The following is a 20703-nucleotide window of genomic DNA, read 5'->3' as shown; positions in this document are numbered from 1 at the left end:
TTCTAAAACACCTCATCCCTACAGTGCACAACACTCCCACCACAGCCAGTTTTAGCAGGAGCTTTGTGGTGTGGGACCAACTCCAGCTATCGGGAGAGTAGGCCCATCTGGAGCAGTCTGTCTTTGGGACAGTTCATCTTGTTCCTAGTTCCTTCTGAAAAGGTGATGATAATCAGAGTAGCTGACTATAGAGAGAGAAATAAAACAAACTGAACTAAATCACACCAGGGGGTTTAACTCCAACTTATTATTGAAAAAAAGTGTTTATCCATCATTCTTTCATTTGTTTGTTTTAGACAGGTCTCACTATGTAGTCCTAGCTGGCCTTGAACTCACTATGATGGCTAGATTGGCCTCAAACTTGGAGAGCTCTGCCTGCCTCTGCCTCCTGGCTTGGGCCTCCATACCATACCTACCCATTATTCTTTTCACATGTATCTGAGCATCTAGTATTTCCAGGCATTGTACTAGGATCAGGAATACAGTGTTGAGCAAAGTAGACATGGCCTCTACCCTCACGTAGCTCAGACTGGAGATGGTAAGACATACACTAATTATATAATATCAATACAAACTGCCAAGGAGGTCATAGAGTAAGAGGGGAAGACCACAGAACCTTAGGACTCAGGTTACCAAATCAAAAGCAAATCCAGGCTTTTCTGGCAGGTAACATGGCAGTCGGCAAGGAAGGGTGGTGGGAGGTAGCCAGCTGAGAGTGTGGTGGTGCTCTGTGAAGAAGGAGGGGCCATGCTGAGTGGCAAAGGGGGATCATCGAAGGAGAAGACATCTAGAAAGGCAGATAGGGCAGATTCTGGGAAAGCCTTATAGGCTTCTTAGGCATTTGGGGTTTTACTGTGAGAGTAGCAGGGTGCCTAGGAAGAGTAAGGTTGTTAAGGATGCATGGCTAAGAATTATGCTGGTAAAGTTGTTAAGGATGTATGGCTAATGATTATGCTGATTGCTGGCAGTGGCATCCAGGGCCACCAATCTGGAGACTATGGATCAAATACAACAATGTGACATCTCTCAAACAATCTTGATCCAGAATAGAGAAAGATGAATATCATGAGCTTAGAGATGGATGGGCAATGGAGGGTAAAGGAGTGTGTTGATGATTATTGGGTATCTAACTGCGCTGAATGGCTGGCATTTAAAGGAGACTCCTGGAAGACTTGTAGATGATGGGTGGGTGTCCTTCCTCATCACATCCAAGTGTTTGGACCTGGAATCTATCTTATGGGCCCCGGGAGAAGCTCTGCCCTACCGACTAAGCTATTTCTTATGTTCCCATAAGACACCCACAAATAAACCCCAGTCTTCTCATCTCTCTCCCCTCTCGTGCACTTTCTAGGCACCACATGTCCAACCCCCATATCTGTTGAACATGCAAACATCCGGGTCAAGAATTACAGTGTGAACTCCAGGGAGAGGTATGTCTGTAATTTTGGGTTCAAACGGAAAGCCGGCACATCCACGCTGACTGAGTGTGTGATAAACAAGAACACAAACAGTGCCCACTGGACAACTCCTACCCTCAAGTGCATCAGTAAGTACCCGGTCCCCACACTGGCCCCCTGCCTCCTGTCAAGGCTGAACAGAGAGGAGAGATGAAGAGTGGGATCTGTGGGAGCCAAAAAAATCCGTGCTGCAATCTGGGGCTAACTAAACCAGTGGGACACGAAGCAACCTCTCCTAGGATCGGAATACACGGGCACTGGGTTCTGTCACCCAATTTCAGTTCTTATTCCTAGCTCTTCCACGTACCAATTTTGTGTCCTTAGGCACATCCCTTAGCTTCTTGGAACTCTGCTTGGTCATCAGAAAATGAACCTGGTAACAACAGTGGTTTGTAGAGTTAAGTGGAAGCTGATAAGCGTTAACTATTATGACCACCAATGTTTGTTTTGGCATGATAGTAGCCAGAGGATTGGCTATGGTCTAGTGTGTGTGCTCAAGCTGCCCAGGGAGCTTTTCGGATCTCTCACAAGGCAGAGGGCTACAGGAAGACATATAATGTTCTTGTTTGCCAGAACCAGGAAGTTGGGCCGACCTAACAAACAGAATATCCCTGGCTTACTCGACAGTGTTGTGTCCAATTAATGGTCAGGAGCAAAGAGGAAGGTTGTAAGAATCAGCTTTTCTAAAAACTCACCCACGGTTGCACGAAGGCCCACATTCCTGGGGTAGAAGCCACTTGGTGGTACTTCCAGGAATACTAATCCCCATTCTGCTCCCTAGAAAAATAAAAAGTGACCCATAATCCTCCAGGAGAGTACGTTCGGACAGGCACCCATTGCATATCTAGTACGCAGCTAGCAGCAGCCAGTGCAGGGTCATTCAGGACTTCTGTGGAAATGCCCTGCTCCATCTTCTGGGAAGTCCTGGAAGAGGCAGGCTTTCTCTCGGGCTGTCAGAGTGCCTTCATCCCCCCCCCCCCCACACACACACACACACAGCTTCAGGAGGAGTTTGTCAGAGGGAAGGGAAGGAGAGAGTCCTGATTCCTGCTTACCTGCATAGTCTTTGAAAGAATGCTACAAGCTGGGGACCTGGCTTTCACAACATGATCTGGGGGCCACATTCCAGATCCAAACCATAACACTTAGGTTTCCTCAAACCCCTACATCTTTTGGTGAAGGAATCCAGGATGGACAGTTACTCTGAATAGGGGCAAGAAGGTAAGGAGGAAAGAAAGAAGCTGCAATTAGGATATTTTAAAATTAAATTTATTTATTTAATTTATTTGGGGAGAGAGCATCACAGCTTGTGTGTGGAGGGCAAATCTGCAGGAGGTGTTTCTCTTCTTCTGCCATGTTGGGCCCAGGGATTTGAACTCAGATCTTCCGGCTTGATGGCAAGCATGTTCACCCACTGAGTCCTCAGCTTTTTTTTCTTTTTGAGATATGTGTGTGCACTTGTTTATGTGTATGTGCATATGTGTTGTATTTGTATACACATGCATGTGGGTGTGCAGCGTGCATTCCCATATGTGCCCATGCATGTGAAGGCCAGAGGTCTATCTTAGGATGTCCATCTCTGTCCCTCTACCTTATTTTTTTGAAACACTGTTTCTCACTGAACCCAGCACGCACTGATTGGCTAGTCGCTGACCTTTGCAAAGCTGTCTGTCTCCACTCCCTCCCAACAGCACTAGGGTTGCCGATGTGTGCCATCGTGCCCAGATTTTTACAACAGTGTTGGGGATCAGAACTCAGATCCTCCTGCTTGCATGACAGGCACTTCACTGACAGCCATCTCTTTGGCCTTGTAACCAGAATTTCAGAACCCAAAGGCTAGAGTCCAGAATCTTGAAGTCTCATCTGGTCCAAAGGTTTTGCTCCTTGGTCATTTTCCCGCCAGCAGCTCCCTCTGCAGTTTTCCCTAGCTCCTGTTCACTGAATGATACGCTCTCTGTATATGTGGACTCTGCTGAGTGATGTTTTATTTTTCCCGTGAGAAACTAGTATGATAAAATTGAGCTGAGAGCACATATATCACTCCCTACAAAAACTATTTGATGACTGACCTGTGGAAAATACTAGAAAAGCAGTTTACAGTCTGTGCATGTGAGTTGGGAAACCGGTATTCATTTCCTGTGTTTCTAGCCTTGTCCCAGGAAGCCAGAAACAGATGTGCACTGATGCACGGATTATTTTTATTTGTAACTAGTTCTGAAACTGCTCCAGATTCTGCCCTCAAAGTCATAAATGCCATGTGACTATCCTCTCTCTAGGAGACCCCTCCCTGGCTCACCAGAGTCCAGTGCTACCTTCCACAGTAGTGACGCCAAAGGCCATGACCCCACAGCCAGGGAGCCCCTCCCCTCCTGAAAAAGGTAGGAATACTGGGAAAAATGTGAAAAGCTATCATCTAGGATCCATTCCCCTATCGTAGATACCATGGCCCACTGCTGACGATTGCTGCAAACCCAGACAACAGAACTTGATGTTGATGTCAAGATTCAGAACTTATAGTGACTTAGTTTTTTCAAAGTTACTTGATATCCAGAATTCTTAGTGGCTTAGAATCTACCATTAACATATTAGCCATAGTTAGCTGTAGACACTCACCATTGTCAAGAACTGAGGAGCACTTGAGATTTTATCTCACTTGTTTCTTTCTTTCTTTCTTTCTTTCTTTCTTTCTTTCTTTCTTTCTTTCTTTCTTCTTTCTTTCTTCCTTTCTGTTTTCTTTCTTTTTTTTTTTTCAAGACAAGGCTTCTCTGTGTAGCCTTGGCTGTCCTGGAACTCACTCTGCAGACCAGGCCAGCCTGGAACTCAGAAATCCGCCTGCTGGGATTAAAGGCATGTGCCACCTGCCTGGCTCTCACTTGTTTCTTAACCTGTATCGACATTATTCATGGGCTTTCCCACGTGGCACAGGGAAGCAGGAGCATCAACTCATTATCTCTTAGGCCCATAGGGGCAACAGGATAAGTCAGAATAGACCCCCATATGTATAGCAACTATGCTGTGCCCAGGAAGCCTGGGCTCATAGAACCTGAATGTCTTATAATTGGCAATAAACATGCCTGTTCTTTGCTCCAAGGTAGGTACTGTGTCTTTCTTCCAAAGCACTTGGTATTATACATGTCCTTGGCAAGACAGTCCAAAGAAGCAGGTGGGGGAGGTGGATGGGACCCTCTTTGGGCAAGATGTGAAACAGTGTGAGGGACTCATTGGAGACATTTTTGGTGGTGGGTTGAGACGGGTCTTACTATGTAGCTCTGGTTGTCCTGCAACTCACTATATAGACCCGGGTGGCCTCAAAATCACAGAGATCTGCCTACCTCTGCCTCATGAATGCTGGGATTAAAGGCGTGCCCCACTCTGCCCAGCTTCCCAATCTTCATCATTAGCAATTTAATTTGGATGCTTGTTCTAGTTTCTTTTCTGTTGCTAGGTTAAAAAATCCCGACAAAGAGCAACTTCAAAGAAAAAGGGTTTGTTTTATCTTACATTTCCAGGTTATAACCATCCCTGGGAAAGTCACGTGGCAGGAGCTGGAAGCAGCCAGTCACATCCCAGCCAGAGTTAGGAGCAGAGAGACGGGAATGCATGCGTGTTCACTCGCACGCCTGTGCTTGGCTCAATTTCTCCACTCTTAAGACAGTACAGGAGCCCATGCCTATCACATGGAGCCATCCACAGTGGATGAGTCTTCCCACATCAATTAATTTCATCAAGACAATCCCCCACAGACATGCTCACGGGTCAAACCAGTGTAGACAATTCCTCGTTGAGATTCCCTCCCCTTGGGTCAAGTTAAAGCTAACCATCATACTGCTATAATACAAAAACATTACATGAACGTCACCCCCTCTCTATCCCTGCCTTCCTTCTTTTCATCCTTCCTTTCTGACAGGGTCTCACTATGTATCCCTGGCTGGCTTCAAACTCACAGTCATTTTACCTCAGCCTCCAGGGTCCTCGGATTCCAGGCATGTGCCGCTGAATCCAGCTCACTGTTTTGTCCTCCATTTGAGTGTTATGTAATCTCCTCAATGTCCTCCTCACCATTTGTCTCATTGTTAAGAACATTTGCAATCCATGCTCTCCACCCTACGATATTCTCATTTTCTATTGAGTCTTAGTGTCACATCATCCAGTTTGTGGTTTCTCCCTGTTCCCTCCTTCCACCCCCAATTATGGGAAGCTCTGTTTTCAATCATTCTGAATTGCTCAATTGGTCACAACTTCCAGTGTGCTGGGTCTCAGCCTTTGATACACAGGAACTCGCTGAAGAACTCTAGTTGTTCTGGGGAAAGATCTGATAATCAGCAGCTTTGGATGCTTCCCAGATGGTTCTTAGGCATCCCAGGGTGAGGACTTCTCTTCTAAAAAGGATAGAGAGGTTTGTGAATTTCGTGCCATTGCATAGCATGGACGACTCTAGCTCAAAAAATTAATAATAAAATAAGGCTAGGGTTGTAGCTCATTGGTAGAATGCTTGCCTGACATGCATAAGGCACTAGGTTCAACTTTCAATACTATTAGGAAACAATAATAATAAAATAAAATAAAGGAGGGTCTTCTCTGGTGAATAGGTTGCATGTAAACAGAAGAAAGTGGTAAGTACTTGACCCATTTAAGATAGAAGCGATTCCCAAGCTCCTTTGGTATGAATCACACAGTGTTTACTCAAGAGACAAGAATATTCAATTAGTCACTCGCAGTCTTGCCTCTGTGTCCCAAATGCTTGGTCAGATGTTCCTCATTGAGACAAAAAAGTGCAGACACAGCCCATCAATGGTGACATACGCCTTTAATCCCAGCACTTGGGGGAGGCAGAGGCAAGCAGATCTCAGTGAGTTCAAGGCCAGCCTGGTCTACAAAGTAAGATCCAGGACAGCCAGGACTGTTACACAAAAAAACCCTGTCTTAAAAAACCAAAAAAATAAAAGTGCAGACACAGCCTTGGACACTAACTGGTATGCTCATGAGTGCTTGTATGTGAATGCTCTGCAGGGCTGGTAGCTTGTAGATGGAGGGATACATCTAATTAGTACCAATGGACTGAAGGGTATGCACACATCTTACCCGGTGGATGGCTAAGAGAGTGTGGGAACAGGACACCATGCTCCCAGAGCACCAAGATGCCCGGCCTCCCAGCATGCTTTCCTCAGACTGCATTTCCCAGATGTGATATTCGTCACAGTAGAAGACCCATTTTCATTTGGAAAGGAATAGAAAATAGGGAATGGGTAGGCCACTTTAGAGTTTAGGGGCATCCATCTACCAATGATGAACAAGGAAGACGGGTACCGAAACCCAGGCATCCTCATGCCAGCAGGAACTAAATCAGAATCCTCTACTCAGATACTGCCTAGGGCATTCAGGGGACCTGGATTCCTCTTATTTCAAGATGTCATGTCAACATGTCAAACAGTCAGGTATGGTGGTACACACCTTTAATCCCAGCACTCAGGAGGCAGAGGCAGGGAGCTGTGTGTGAGTTTGAGGCCATCCTGGTTTACATAACAAGTTCTGAGCCAGCCAGGGATGCATGATAGACCCTGTCTCAAAAAAACAACAAAATTGAAAGGGAAAACTAGCATCCCAGCTGTCTTTCACAAATACAATTCCACCTGCATTTTGGCATCAAGTCTTTGAGAATATAAGATACTTTCTTCAGAAAACAGGCAGATCTGCTCAATCTCTCAAGGGTTTTGTTTTGTTTTGTTTTTAATGCACATAATAAACAAACTCTTCACGAGTTATCAAAAGTCCCACAGACCGGTGGATAGCTATGCCACCTACTTAGAGGACAGTTTGCTGGGAGTAGGCTGGCCAGGACAGGCTCCCTAAAGTGGGTCCCCAGGTTCCAGACACTAGTCTGAATTTTGATGTCTGTCTTGGAATTTCCTGCAGAGCCAGAAGCCTTATCTCCCAAATCAGACACCACATTGGCCACAGAGACAGCTATTGTGCCAGGCTCCCGGCTGACAGCATCCCAACCAGCTTCTGCAGGAGCCACAGAGACAGGCAGTCATGAGTCCTCCCAAGCCCCATCTCTTGCAGCAACAATGACCTTGGAGCCTACAGCCTCCACTTCCCTCAGGATACCAGGTTAGCCCAAGCTCTGCACAAGGACAGGCCAGTCCCCCACCTACTGCTTCTGAGACCTGGGTTGAGATCTTGCAGGAGGGTTCTGCATTAGCTTTGGACCACTCAGGCTCAAGTCAGAACCTGAATGGTCTCTGTAATTCCCCACTGTAGGGATAGCCAGGAAGGAAACCCCCACTTCTCAGATGTGACATGGCTTATTGATGTGCATGCCAGAGAATGGCAGAACATTTCATAGTATGGAGCTGTGGTCTGTGGGGTAGAGAAGCAACTGGCAATTGTTCCTCTCTAAGGCATGGCCAATGCTTAGCAGCAAGTTACCCTGTTTGTTTTTGCTAAGACCGGTTTGGTGATATCGGCTCCGTGTCCTTTATGGTTCTAAAATGGTAGCTAATCTCTCCAGCTTAGTGAGAACCTAGTGCTCTTGGGGCTCCAACCCTGACTCAGCTTTCCTCTCTCCTCTACAGAGATTTCGCCAAGCAGTTCCAAAATGACCAAAGGTGAGTATTTTCTTTTGTCTGATGTATTTATAACCAGGGACTATAAAATAGATCCAGCACGCTCATCAGCCTGTTCCAGGCCACTCCAGCACAGTCACCAACAGTTTACCTTTGCCTCTCTGAAATGTCTCCCTCAGAAAATAACTTGTATAATACCCTGTTTATGGAATTTGTCATTGGACGTGATTACTTATCTTAAGATCAGTAGCTTCTAACTGTCACACTAGTGGTGTACGAAGGAGAGAGTTAATACACCACAAAAGAGTTTGATGGCTCAGCTACTCACAGGTAAGCCCCACCAGGCTCCACTCACATCCAGGGTATATTAGGAAACCACAGGAGCCTGCTGCCGCCACTAAGACAAGACTATTCTGCCAGAAGCTTCACAGACCTCACAGGCTGGAGCACTGTGCACTGTCCAGAGAGATAGTCCAGACCGCTCTGTCCAAATGGTTTCTGTTGATAAAAAAGACATGGAGCATTACAGTTAGAAGAAAGAGGCTGTACAATCAATGGAGGAGGAAAACAGAAAAAGGTTTGTGAAAAGGAGGAAGAGAGACCTTAGCGAAAGAAAAGAGCAGGAGAGAAGGGAGGGCTTGGGCACAGCTCAGTGACAGTGCACTTGCTTGTCAAGGCCAAGGCCAAGCTTGATCTCCGGTGCCATAAAAAAAGGTGTGGAGTGCAGAGAGCAGGAATCTAATCCTTTAGCCTGACAAACTTTCAAAGGAACAAAAGGCACTAGAGAGATGGCTCAGTGGTAAAGGGTACTTACTGCTCTTGTAGAGGACCCAGAGTTCGGTTCCCAGCATCGCAGACAGGCGGCTTACAGTCGCTTGTAACTCCAGCTCCAGGGGATACAACAGCCTTTTCTGGCCTGTGGGTACCTGCATGCTTGTATGTATGTACACATAAGTCTGTATGCACACACACACACACACACACACACACACACACACACACACACACACGCTTTTAAAAGAATAAAATATTCTTTCTCTCTCTCTCTCTCTCTCTCTCTCTCTCTCTCTCTCTCTCTCTCTTCTATCTCTCTCTCTTTTTGAGACAGGGTTTCTCTGTGTAACAGCCCTGGCTGTCCTGGAACTTACTCTATAGACCAGGCTGTTCTCGAACTCACAGAGATCCCCAGCCTTTGCCTCCCAAGTGCAGAGATGAAAGGTGTGTGCCAACACTGCCTATCTCTATTTTCTATGTGTAAGTTTTCCTGCTGGAGAATGGCCCACTGGCTTTTTGGTCCTATTTTACCGTCACTAAGTAACATCTGGGAAGCAGATATAGCTTTAGATATATTAGCAGTTTATTGGTTACAGTGATTTTGTAAATGACCAAATGAAGACAGGTCTGCTGGTAAAGGTCTGTATTCTCAGGTACTCAGGAGGCTGAGGCAGGAGGATTGCAAGCTCAAGGCCAGCCTGGACAACTCAGTGAAACCCTGTATCAAAATTAAGCGTGTAAAGAGGACTGGGGATATAACAGCTCAGTAGTAGAGTACTTGCTCAGTCCTCAGCACTGAAAAAAGAAAAAAAAGTAGATAGAAAGATAGTAGATAGATAGGCAGATAGATGCGTGGATAGATAGATAGATGATAGATAGATAGATAGATAGATAGATAGATAGATAGATAGATAGATAGATGATGTGAGAGAGAGAGAGATGGAGAGAGAGAGAGAGAGAGAGAGAGAGAGAGAGAGAGAGAGAGAGAGAGGAAAGCCGGGCAATGGTGGCACACGCCTTTAATCCCAGCACTCGGGAGGCAGAGCCAGGTCGATCTATGTCAGTTCGAGGCCAGGCTGGGCTACAGAGTGAGATCCAGGACAGGCACCAAAGCTACACAGAGAAACCCTGTCACAAAAAAAAAAAAAAAAGATAGATAGATGATAGATGAAAACAAGACATTTTAGAAAGGCCTTTGAAGAGTATTTTATTGGAAAAACTCACTTAATGACAAGGACATATAAACAAAAACATATTCATGATTTAAGAGAACAACATATAAGAATTAGGCAAACTAATTTTTCTCTATGACACATAGTACATTAATCTTTCCACATAGTTTTGAAATTTTTGTTTTTCAAATTCTTAATAATTTGCACATGGTCTGAAAATCAAAAATTAAACAGCACGGATGCATATGCCTGTAATCCCAGCACTCAGAAGGCTAGGGCAGGAGGATTACTGTGAGTTTAAGATCTGTCTGGGTTACATAGTGAGTATCAAGACCATTGTGGCTACATAGTAACACCATACCTCAAGAAATTTAAAACAAAAAACAGTCCAAAGTTAGCACAGAATGAAGAGAATGAAAGTCTTGCCTCTGACTCAAAGCCTTCCTGGAGACAGACAGCAAACTCCTTTGCTTCCTTCTGTTGGCTGTGTAAAAACAAACACACACAGGAACAGTGTAAGGGTAGGTATTTCACACCTCTTCACTTACGGGCTGTCCTGATTTCCTTTTTGTTGCTATGATAAAACACTCTCACCAAAACAACTTGGGTAGGAAAGTGTTTATTTGGCTTATACTTCCAGGTCACAGTCCATCACTGAGGGAAGTCAGAGCAGAAACTCAAGCAGGAGTTTGAAGCAGAAGCCAAGGAGGAATGCTCTGTGCTCATTCACTCTCTGGCTCGTGCTTTGCTAGCTTTCTTTAAAGTTTCTAAAAATGTTTTTCTAGAAGACTATTTCTATTTTTTTTTTTTTTTTTGGTTTTTAGAGACAGGGTTTCTCTGTGTAGCTTTGCACCTGTCCTGGAACTCACTTGGTAGCCCAGGCTGGCCTCGAACTCACAGAGATCTGCCTGGCTCTGCCTCCCAAGTGCTGGGATTAAAGGCATGCGCCACCATGGCCCAGACTATTTATTATTATTTTTAAAACTCTGTGTGGTATGTGTGTGTGTGTGTGTGTGTGTGTGTGTGTGTGTGTCTGAGGACATTCACAAGCATGCACATGAGGGCAAGTGCTCTCGAAGGCCAGAGGCGTCCCAACCTCCTGGAACTAGAGTTGCAGGCAACTGTGAGCACCTGATGTGATGCTCAGAACCAAACTCAGATCCTCCGAAAGAGCGGTATGTACTCTTAACTGCTGAACCATCGCTCCAGTCCCATCAGCTATCTTTCTTATACAGCCAGGACCACCTGACCAGAGACCGGTGCTTTACACAGTGGGCTGGACCCCCTCCATCAGTTAACAGTCAAAGAAATCCCCCATAGACATGCACACAGACCAACCTGATCTAGGCAATTTCTCAATTAAGGCTTCTCCTCTCATGACTCTAGACTGTATCAAACTGACAATGAACATTCACCGGAACACTGACATATCTTAGCAATCCTCCATATCTGCACGTAAAAACCACCTTACTCTCTTTAATGCCTACAGAATATTCTACCTCCATTAGACCTGAACACAATTTATTTAGCCAATCTCATCTTTGGACATGTGATTATTTACTGTCTTGAGTTATATTACCAACAGTAACTAATTGGAAACTTGGGTGCAATTATACTTAGTGGATGAAAATCTACATGTAAAATTTTCTATATAAAGCTTTGAGCAACTTAGGATCCAATACTTATTTTTCCAGTTCATGACTTTCATGACAAAGATAATTCTGTGCAAGGGATGGTGAGAAATATAAAGGTTTTTAAATTTTAAAAATCACTTTAGCCGGGCGGTGGTGGCGCACACCTTTAATCCCAGCACTTGGGAGGCAGAGCCAGGCGGATCTCTGTGAGTTCGAGGCCAGCCTGGGCTACCAAGTGAGTCCCAGGAAAGGTGCAAAGCTACACAGAGAAACCCTGTCTCGAAACACCAAAAAAAAAAAAATCACTTTATGTATAAATAAGGTGTTCTTCCTTAAACATAGACATGAAGATGCTGAATTATGAGAGAAGTCAATTGGTTAGTAAAGAAATGAAAATGGGATATTAAAAGTTCTTATTGTCTGCTAATAAAGTGCAAATTGAAATTATAACCAGTCTAGTTTTGTAAAAGTATTTGTGACAGTGTCTTCAAAGTTTGCCATTTACACTATCCATCCCAGCCACCCAAGATCTTCGAGTACCCCACTATTCATTTGCATAGTGTAGATACCCATTGGCTCCTTGGACACAGGGTGGGGTGCTTTTTCTTCATGAATAAGCAATCAGCTAAGTACATCTCTGTAAGGCAGTATTAACAATGTTCAACCATAGTGATTGCTTAGTCAATTAACTGATAATCAACCCTCTGATTTTTTTTTTTTTTTTTTTTTTGGTTTTTCGAGACAGGGTTTCTCTGTGTAGCTTTGCTCCTTTCCTGGAACTTGCTTTGGAGACCAGGCTGGCCTCAAACTCAGAGATCTGCCTGGCTCTGCCTCCCGAGTGCTGGGATTAAAGGCGTGCGCCACCACCGCCCGGCTGATATTTTGTTTTATTGTTTTAGTTTTATAATAAGGATGGAACAAAGGGCATGCTAGACAGGTACTCTTCACTGAGCTGTATCCCCAGTCTATACTGGTTAAAATAAGTTATACAAATGGTTCTCACTTTTATTTTCTTTTAAAATTTTTATTTTTATGTTATATATATGTACCTGAGTGAATGTATGAAAGTGTACTTTGTGCATACAGGAACCTGCAGAGGTCAAAAGAGGGCATCCGATCCCCTTGGAACTGATTTTAAAAGATATTGGGGTTGGGAAGATGACCCAGTGGGTAAAGGCAATTGCCATGCAATGTGAGGACCTGAACTGCTGTGTGGGTTCTATGAACTGGACCTGAATCCTTGGCAAGAGCAGTATGTACTCTTACTCACTCAGCTACCTCTCCAGCCCCAGTTATCACTATTTTTAAAAGTTGTTCTTGCTTATTTGTTTGTTTGCTTTTCAAGACAGGGTTTCTCTGTCTAGTCCTGGCTGTCCTGGGAGTTGCTCTGTAGACCAGGCTGGCCTCGAACTCACAGAGATCCACCTGCCTCTGCCTCCCAAGTGCTGGGATTAAAAGTGTGTGCCACCACCACCAGCTTAAAAGTTGTTCCTTTTAATTCAACAGTAAACAGCCAATAGCTGATGCTCAATAAATACTGAATGAGTTAGCAGATGAGTACCAGAACTTAAAGACTTGAACATTTTAATAGTGAAGAAATGTGGTTTCATTGTCTTAATTATCAACTGCTTCATTTGACAGCCTTTCCTGCCAAGAACTTATTCAATTATCCCAGTATCTTCTCTCTGATCTTTACCTAGGTGGTTATTAAAAACTCCTGGTTTTATTTATTTATTTTTATTTTTTAAATCTTCATTATTGGGCTGGAGAGATGGCTCAGTCGTTAAAGCCTAGGCTCACAACCAAAAAATATTACAGTTCGGTTCCCAGCACCCATGGCTGTCTCTCCAGCCAGTGTGTGTGTGTGTGTGTGTATGCCACTTGTGGGAGTGGGTTCTCTCCTTTCACCATCTGGTTCCCAGGGATTGAACCCAGCCTGTCAGGGTTTCCAATTGTCATTGAACACAATGAGCTAGCTTACCAGCCCAAGACTCCAAGCCTAGTGTGCCAACTGCAACAGCACTTACGGTGCTGGACTTAGTTCACTAGGAGTGAAAGGTGACTTTCCAGAATGGTACTGGGCCTGAGTCTTTTCCACATGTGACATGAGTTTGTTGTCGTTGATATGCTCTGTCTGCATTTGATGGGAACTGTCATTCATCTACTTGTCCAGTGAAAACTGAAATCTTTACCAGTGATGGAACTAAGTTGCTATGAAATACTGATTTCTGATCTTCACAGACCTTAGGGTTGGGAAGGTGGCTCAGTGGGTAAAAGCAGCTGCCGCGCAAGTGAGAGGACCTGAGTTCAACTCTCAGAACCCATGCAAAGCTGGGTATGATGGCTCACATCTGTAATCCTGCTGCTCCTAAGGGGAGATAGGAGGAGGCAGAGATTTAAGACCCCCTACAAGACCTTGGGCCAGCCGTCCTGACTTCACAGTAGAGAACAACAAAGAAACCTGACTCAAAAATGGTGGACAGAGGACCTGAGGTTGTCCCCCGATCTCCTCACATGTGCCCTCTGGCCTCCCACTGTGGTCCAAGCACGCCCATGTTCATACAAAAGAATGTACACACACACACACACACACACACAGAGAGAGAGAGAGAGAGAGAGAGAGAGAGAGAGAGAGAGAGAGAGAGAATCACCTTTAATTTATGAAATTTTAAAAGCTAGGCTAGCGCAATCCTTTTTTGAGTATCTGATTTGAATACAATATTTCTTTTATTTATTTACTTTTTAGTCCTAAGGATAGAACCTAGGGTCTCACTGCATAGTAGACAAGTACTCTAACTAACTACATCCTCAGGTCCTGAGCTCAACTCTTCTTACGAACCTAGGACAGTAAGAGACAGTAAGAGTTCATCCTTCAGCACCTGACGCAGATTCACAGTAGTTTTCCTGGTCTGCCTGGGTCCTGCTAAGGAATCTGTTCCCCCTGGGTTCACACACAGCAATTTCATCATCCTCCATGAATACTGACCCTGGCTGTCTCCACTGCCTTCTCCATTCTAGCCCCAACCTACACTGTGAGGCCAGCGGCTCTCTCGGCATCCTGTACCACAATCATCGGCTCTCCTCCATCATTTCCTTCCTCCCCTCTCCTTTCTCACACCAAATCTCCATTTCTTCCTTTTCCCTCCAGAAAGGGTGGAGAACTTGCCAGATGATCTGTTAATTCCTTGTCTCCAGAAGTCTGGTTTCAGTTTCTTGTCCAGCATTGCGTGGGTGTAGTTGAAAAAGAGGCTGGGGTTAAGTCACCAGTTTTGTGATATCACTGGCCTAGGAGCCTCCTTTCCTGATGATGCTGCAGTTGTTTCTTCTCATTCCAAAAGCAATAGGAAGAGCATTGTGAAAGTAGAACTACTACTTCCTACCACTAATTCCTCTTTTCCAGTAAGTCACTCCTCGGCAGTAAAGGGGTGCTAAGCCTACCAGCCAGTGGAAGACAGTTTACATGCAACACATCCTTCGAAAACAAATCCAATCTGAGACTTCAAGATATCTTTCATTAATTTATTGTGTTTCCTAATGTTTTTGTAACAACTTTGCCATGATGATTTTTTACTTTCTGTAAAGATGTCTTCTTTCCGTGATTTTACTGCTTCTTCCGACATTAGTGTCATTTCAAAACTCTGAGGGCAACAAAAATAATTTTAGTGAAAGTAAAGATTATTACAGTCTCATCATGACTTAATACTTGGTACCCAACAGCCATTAGATTCAAGAGTTTTCTGTGCATGTGGTTATGACTTGTTGAAAATTACTTTGAGTGTATTTAAGCCAGCTTTCCTATTTAGTTTATACTTTTGAGATATATTTTTATTGCTTTTAATTATATGGAAGGGAGTATGTGCATGTGAATGCAGGTGCCCACAGAAACCAGAAGAGGGCATCGAATCCCCTAGAGCCGGGGTTACAGGCAGCTGAGTTGCCCAGTGTGTATGGTGGGAACCAAACTTCAGCCTTCTGTAGAAGCAGTATGTGCTCTTGATTATTGAGCTTCTCTCCAGGCCCAAGAAATGTTGATAATGGCAAGCTGGCTAGAAGGGCATCTGTCCTAGGCAAGAATGGAAATTACCAGCAATTTACCGATTCTTGGCAGTGAATGGCCTCATGGGACTTTCAAGTGGTGCTAGCTTAGTTCTGTTCTTTTTCAGTGGCCATCTCCACATCAGTCCTGGTCCTTCTGGTTGGTGCAGGAGTTGTGGTTTTTCTTGCCTGGTACATCAGATCAAGGTGAGTGGCACAGGAGAGCTGCAGGACCCGATTCTTCCTTTCCACCAGAAAAGAGATTTGCCAGTCAACAAATTGGCTTTTGATGAGCTGACCTAGATTTCTGATTTCTAGTTTCTGTCTCACACAAAACTGTTTACTTAATCACGGCTTAAAAAGCTGTTTATCCTTTAGAAGACATTATTATATGAACCGTGCAAGACAGCACTGACCAAGATACGTAGGGCCTAAAACTCGAGGGAACTCCAAGACAAGTAGACACACAGACAGAATACAGAGCCTCTCCCTGCTCCCGCTGTCCTTGAGCTCATTAGTGTATTTGGTTAATGCTAAATGCTAAGAACTGTTTTTAAGGCCTCGTGGGTATCCAGCCACTTTCGTCAGTATCAAGTCTGGTCTAGCCAAGGTCCCAGTCTCCTCTCCCCCTTCCTTGCTGTCTGTGCTGGTTTTCAGCAGAGAGTTGGCAGTCTGGTGTGAGAGTGGGATGGCATGATTTGTTCCAGCAACATTGGTAAACCTCTGGTGGATGGATGGCGAGGTTGAAAATACCCAAATCGGATTAAAGTTCTTGCTATCCACACATCTGAGCATTCTAGGTTTTCCTAATCTCTGAGCATCACAGATCTCTGAGAGCCAGGCTGGTGTCTGCTAATGCAACACGCTCGGTACAGGGCTTGCATGTCCAATAAGAAGTATGTTGGCCCAAGACTGGCCTTGGTCTCTTTTCAAAGCCTGTGAATAAACTATTTTACAGGCAAGCTTCGCAGCCACGTGGTGTTGAGATGGAAACCATGGAAGCAGTGCCAATGAGTGTGAGGACCAGCAGCACTGAGGATGACCCAGGAACCTAACCTCACAACCTCCGAAACCCAGGGAAACCTGCCCCGCTGAGTCTAAAGAGAAGACTTGAAGGCAGCACTGCTGTCAGCTACGGAGCTCCAGGACCCAGGGAACTGGGAACCAGGAGAAAGCACATCGTGATCACATAAGCCTCCGGAATGATCTGTTTTACTGTGTCTGGGTGCCTCCCATGTGCACGCCTGGGTTCTCCAGCATCTGGAAGGACACCACCCTTCCAGCTGGCTCAGCGTCGAGGCCAACTTCCCCAAGTGCAAGCAGCTTGAGCTCTCCTGGGAGACTCTCACAGACTCCATAAAAGTATCTAACTTCACTCTGACGTCAGCTCTAAATAGCGGACAGTGGTTCTCAATCTGTGGGTCATGACCCCCTTTGGGGTTGTCAAATGACTCTATCAAAGGGGTCACATATCAGACATCCTGTGTATCAGATATTTACATTACGATTCATAACAGTAGCAAAATTACAGTTGTGAAGTCATCATAAAAATGATTTTATGGTTGGGGGTCACCACAAGATGAGGAATTACACTAAAGAGACACAGCATTAGGAAAGTTGAGAACTACTGTGGTAGACTCTCTTCCCTGTCCCCACCCTGACTTACAGTTTACAGAGCTCAGCAACACACCCGAAGCTCCCACTTCTCTCCAAGGCTCCTCTGGCACGGGGGATGTCTGTAAAGAAGACCACAGCTGCTGAAGACTTAGTTGTCGCTGCTTTGCACCTATTGGAAAAGAGCAGAGAAAGGCAGAAGAGATATTGAGCCAACAAATCCTTTTGTATAGGATTTGTGATGAAAACTGAACTCAGTGACCTCTTACATATATATAGACATATTTATACTTCCCTTTCTGTTATATCTACATATAGTGTATGATTTATATTTGAAAGTGCCTTGTATAGACAAAATAAAATATCTATTTTCTGTACAAAAACATATTAAAATTATCAACAAGAGAAATGTTCCACTAAGGAAAAAAGGAGAAGGAGGATTAATAAGATATCTAATGTGATTAAACTCAGGTTTTCTTTCAAAAAAAAAAAAAAAAAAAAAAGAGGAACGGGAAAAGCCCTCGCTTAGAGCTGGCACAGATTACAGCTTTGGCAGGATTTCTAACCAAATTTCATGGTGAGTAGAAGCAATATAATCTAGACAATGGTAAGTCTGAGTTCAGCTAGCATAGGATGCATGCATATTCCTGCGCTCTCTCTCGCTCTCTCTCTCTCTCTCTCTCTCTCTCACTTATGACAACTATTTCTAAAGTCATAGGACAAATTCCACCTCTTCATTCTATTCATTAATTTATTGTTATTATTATTATTAATCTATTGCAGAGCAATGGATAAAAAGAGGGCCTCACTCATGTTAGGCAAGTCCTCTACCACTGAGTCATATCCCCAATCTCCTACCTCCTAAATTTACAGATAAAAAAGAAATTGTAGCCTGGAGAAGTTGATGTGTCCAGAGTCACGTAGTTCAACTACTGCCACCACTGGGACAGAACTGGAGTGGGAAGAGGGGTAGGAGAGGAGTCCTGTTTGAGTCAGCTGCCAACTGGTCCTCCTACATGCCCCGGAAAAGGGGAACCACCATAAGCGTTCAGGAGGTGGGTTAAGCACCTGATTCACAAGCTACCATTCCTCACTGACTCCTACCAGTCATCAATTCACGTGGTTTCTTTCATTAAAACGAAAGGAAGCGCCGGGCGGTGGTGGCGCACGCCTTTAATCCCAGCACTCGGGAGGCAGAGCCAGGCGGATCTCTGTGAGTTCGAGGCCAGCCTGGGCTACCAAGTGAGTTCCAGGAAAGGCGCAAAGCTACACAGAGAAACCCTGTCTCAAAAACAAAAAAACAAAAAACAAAAAACAAAAAACAAAAAACAAAACAAAAAAAAAAAAACAAAAAAAAAAACGAAAGGACGCCTTTCCACATAGCTCACTTGGGCTTCCTCACAGCATGATGGTCTTTGTCTAGTCAGGCTGTTTACATGGTGGTCAATACAAAGTCAAAACTGCCAGGCCCTTCAAGTAGGTAGGCCAGAAACAGACCTGTATAACTTTTGCTATCTATCTATATAACCTTTGCTATGTATTGGTCAAAGCAAGTCACAAACCAGCCCAGATTCAAGGGCAAGGAAATGTCAAAAGAGAAAGAAAGCATTCACGGAATCTGTCTTTGGTAACCAGCTGCCATACTTTTGAAGACAGCCAAGGAAGTATAATTTTCCTTTAGTTCTCAGCTCTTAGACAATGCCAATAAATATGAGATGAGTGGATGAGAATATAATGATCTGGTATTGAGCTAGGTACTGAGACATCCAGTTTTTCATTTGTTTTGTTTTGTTTTGTTTTGTTTTTGAGACAGGGTTTCTCTGTGAAGCCTTGACTGTCCTGGAGCTTACTCTGTAGACCAGGCTGGCCTCAGATTCTCAAAGATCCACCTGCCTCTGCCTCCTGAGTGCTCTGCCCAGCTGAGATGTCCATTTTTAATAATTAGTTTGGAATGGAAAGGTACACAGAACTCTGAAGGACTTGAAAATTGTATAGCTATTAAACCTTCAGCCCAGGTAATCTTCACTGGCTACAGATCTAATTTACAGTTCCCTTTTCCAACATTACTTGCCCTCCACCATATTAGCCATAAAAAAAAAATTGATGGCTCTTCACCATTTCTATTTTGACTTGACAAAATAGAATGCAACTCTTTTGCATCTTTTCTAGCTCCCTTTTAGATTCGAGAGAGTAGTGAGAACAGGAAACAAAAGACACATGCTTTTAGATTTACTTTATGTGAATGAGTATTGTGTCTGTATGTATATCTGTGCACCACGTGTGCCTGGTGACAGAGGTCAGAAGAGGGCGTCAGATCCCTGAACTGGAACTGCTGCTCCTTGTGAGCTGCCCTGTGTGCGCTGGGGATTGAACTTAGACCCTCTGCAAGTGCAGCCAGTGCTTCTACTGCTGAGCCGCCTCATCACGATCCCCAAGGTTCTAATTGCTCACTCTGCTTTTGCATTTAGGATCTTTTACTATTGCCTAAGATTGCCCTGTTCTGGCCTGCAAACATCGAAGAAAGTAGATTCTTGAGTCCACATGTTTGCTGTTCCTTAGGTCTGTGCTCCTTTGAGGCAGGCAAGGCTCAGTCCAAACCAACCTTGCACACTCCCTGGCCTGTGTTAGAATTCGGTGTGTGGATACTGTTCTACGTATTCTAGCTCATACTGCGCTGTCTCGTGGAAGACTCTGTTATGGATCTGGAGTCATTCCGAGATTCACCAGTCTGACTACAAATATATTTTATAAAGAAGAGTCTATATTCAGATACTGGTGCCAGGGCTACACCCAAGACTTGGGATTCCCAAATGTAGCATAGAGCCCCATTAGTCAGGGGTTTAAAAGAAAAAAAAACAACAACAGGCAGGTAGTGGTGGCACATGCCTTTTGTCCCAGCATTTGGGAGGCAGAGGCAGGTAGATCTCTGAGTTTGAGGCCAGTCTGATCTACATAGTGAGTTCTAGGACAGCCAGGGCAACATAGGGAAATCCTGTCTTAAAAAAAATTAATTGATTGATTGATTAAAATATAAATAGATAAATAAATAATAAAGGGAAAGACAAAAAAGTTATGTTCTGTTTACATGCATCAAGGGCTCAGTTTAGCAAACAGATGTCTTGCAAATGTCTTGGTTATCTCAAACAAGCAAATTTTGTTTCCAGAAGCAGAAGCAGTGGTACTGACCAGTATCTTGCACAAACAAGGACAGGCAATTACAAGAATAGCTCCCAGTGTTCCAAGAAGTTATCTATCCTTGGACAAGTGGGACATACAGATTATAGGCAATTTTGTTTTATAGGCCTCTTAAGCACAGTAATTAAACTTAAAACACAATGCTCGCTGTCACAGAATCCACTTTACTCTTTCCTTCCCTAAGTGCCTGACTATGAATCCTCATGTTCTACTTGTGTTTATGTCAAAATGTAATAGCCCCTCCTCACCAATTCTG

The 20703-nt window shown here is 44.2% G+C and overlaps 1 protein-coding gene across 1 annotated transcript in view; it reads left to right on the top strand.

The window, feature by feature from the left end:
- The window catches only part of Il15ra (interleukin 15 receptor subunit alpha), a 29676-nt gene extending 12087 nt beyond the window's left edge, over positions 1-17589 (top strand). The window contains exons 2-5 of the mRNA XM_059262424.1: positions 1352-1546; positions 8033-8065; positions 15767-15845; positions 16597-17589. Of these exons, the coding sequence (XP_059118407.1) occupies positions 1352-1546; positions 8033-8065; positions 15767-15845; positions 16597-16693 (404 nt within the window). The 3' untranslated portion in view covers positions 16694-17589. The remainder of the gene's footprint in view (positions 1-1351; positions 1547-8032; positions 8066-15766; positions 15846-16596) is intronic.
- Positions 17590-20703: the final 3114 nt, after the last annotated feature.

This window comes from Peromyscus eremicus, chromosome 5, assembly GCF_949786415.1.
Source record: "Peromyscus eremicus chromosome 5, PerEre_H2_v1, whole genome shotgun sequence".
Lineage (NCBI taxonomy): Eukaryota > Metazoa > Chordata > Mammalia > Rodentia > Cricetidae > Peromyscus > Peromyscus eremicus.
Note: the sequence above shows the minus strand (reverse complement) of the source record. Positions and strands in the feature narration are given on the sequence as shown.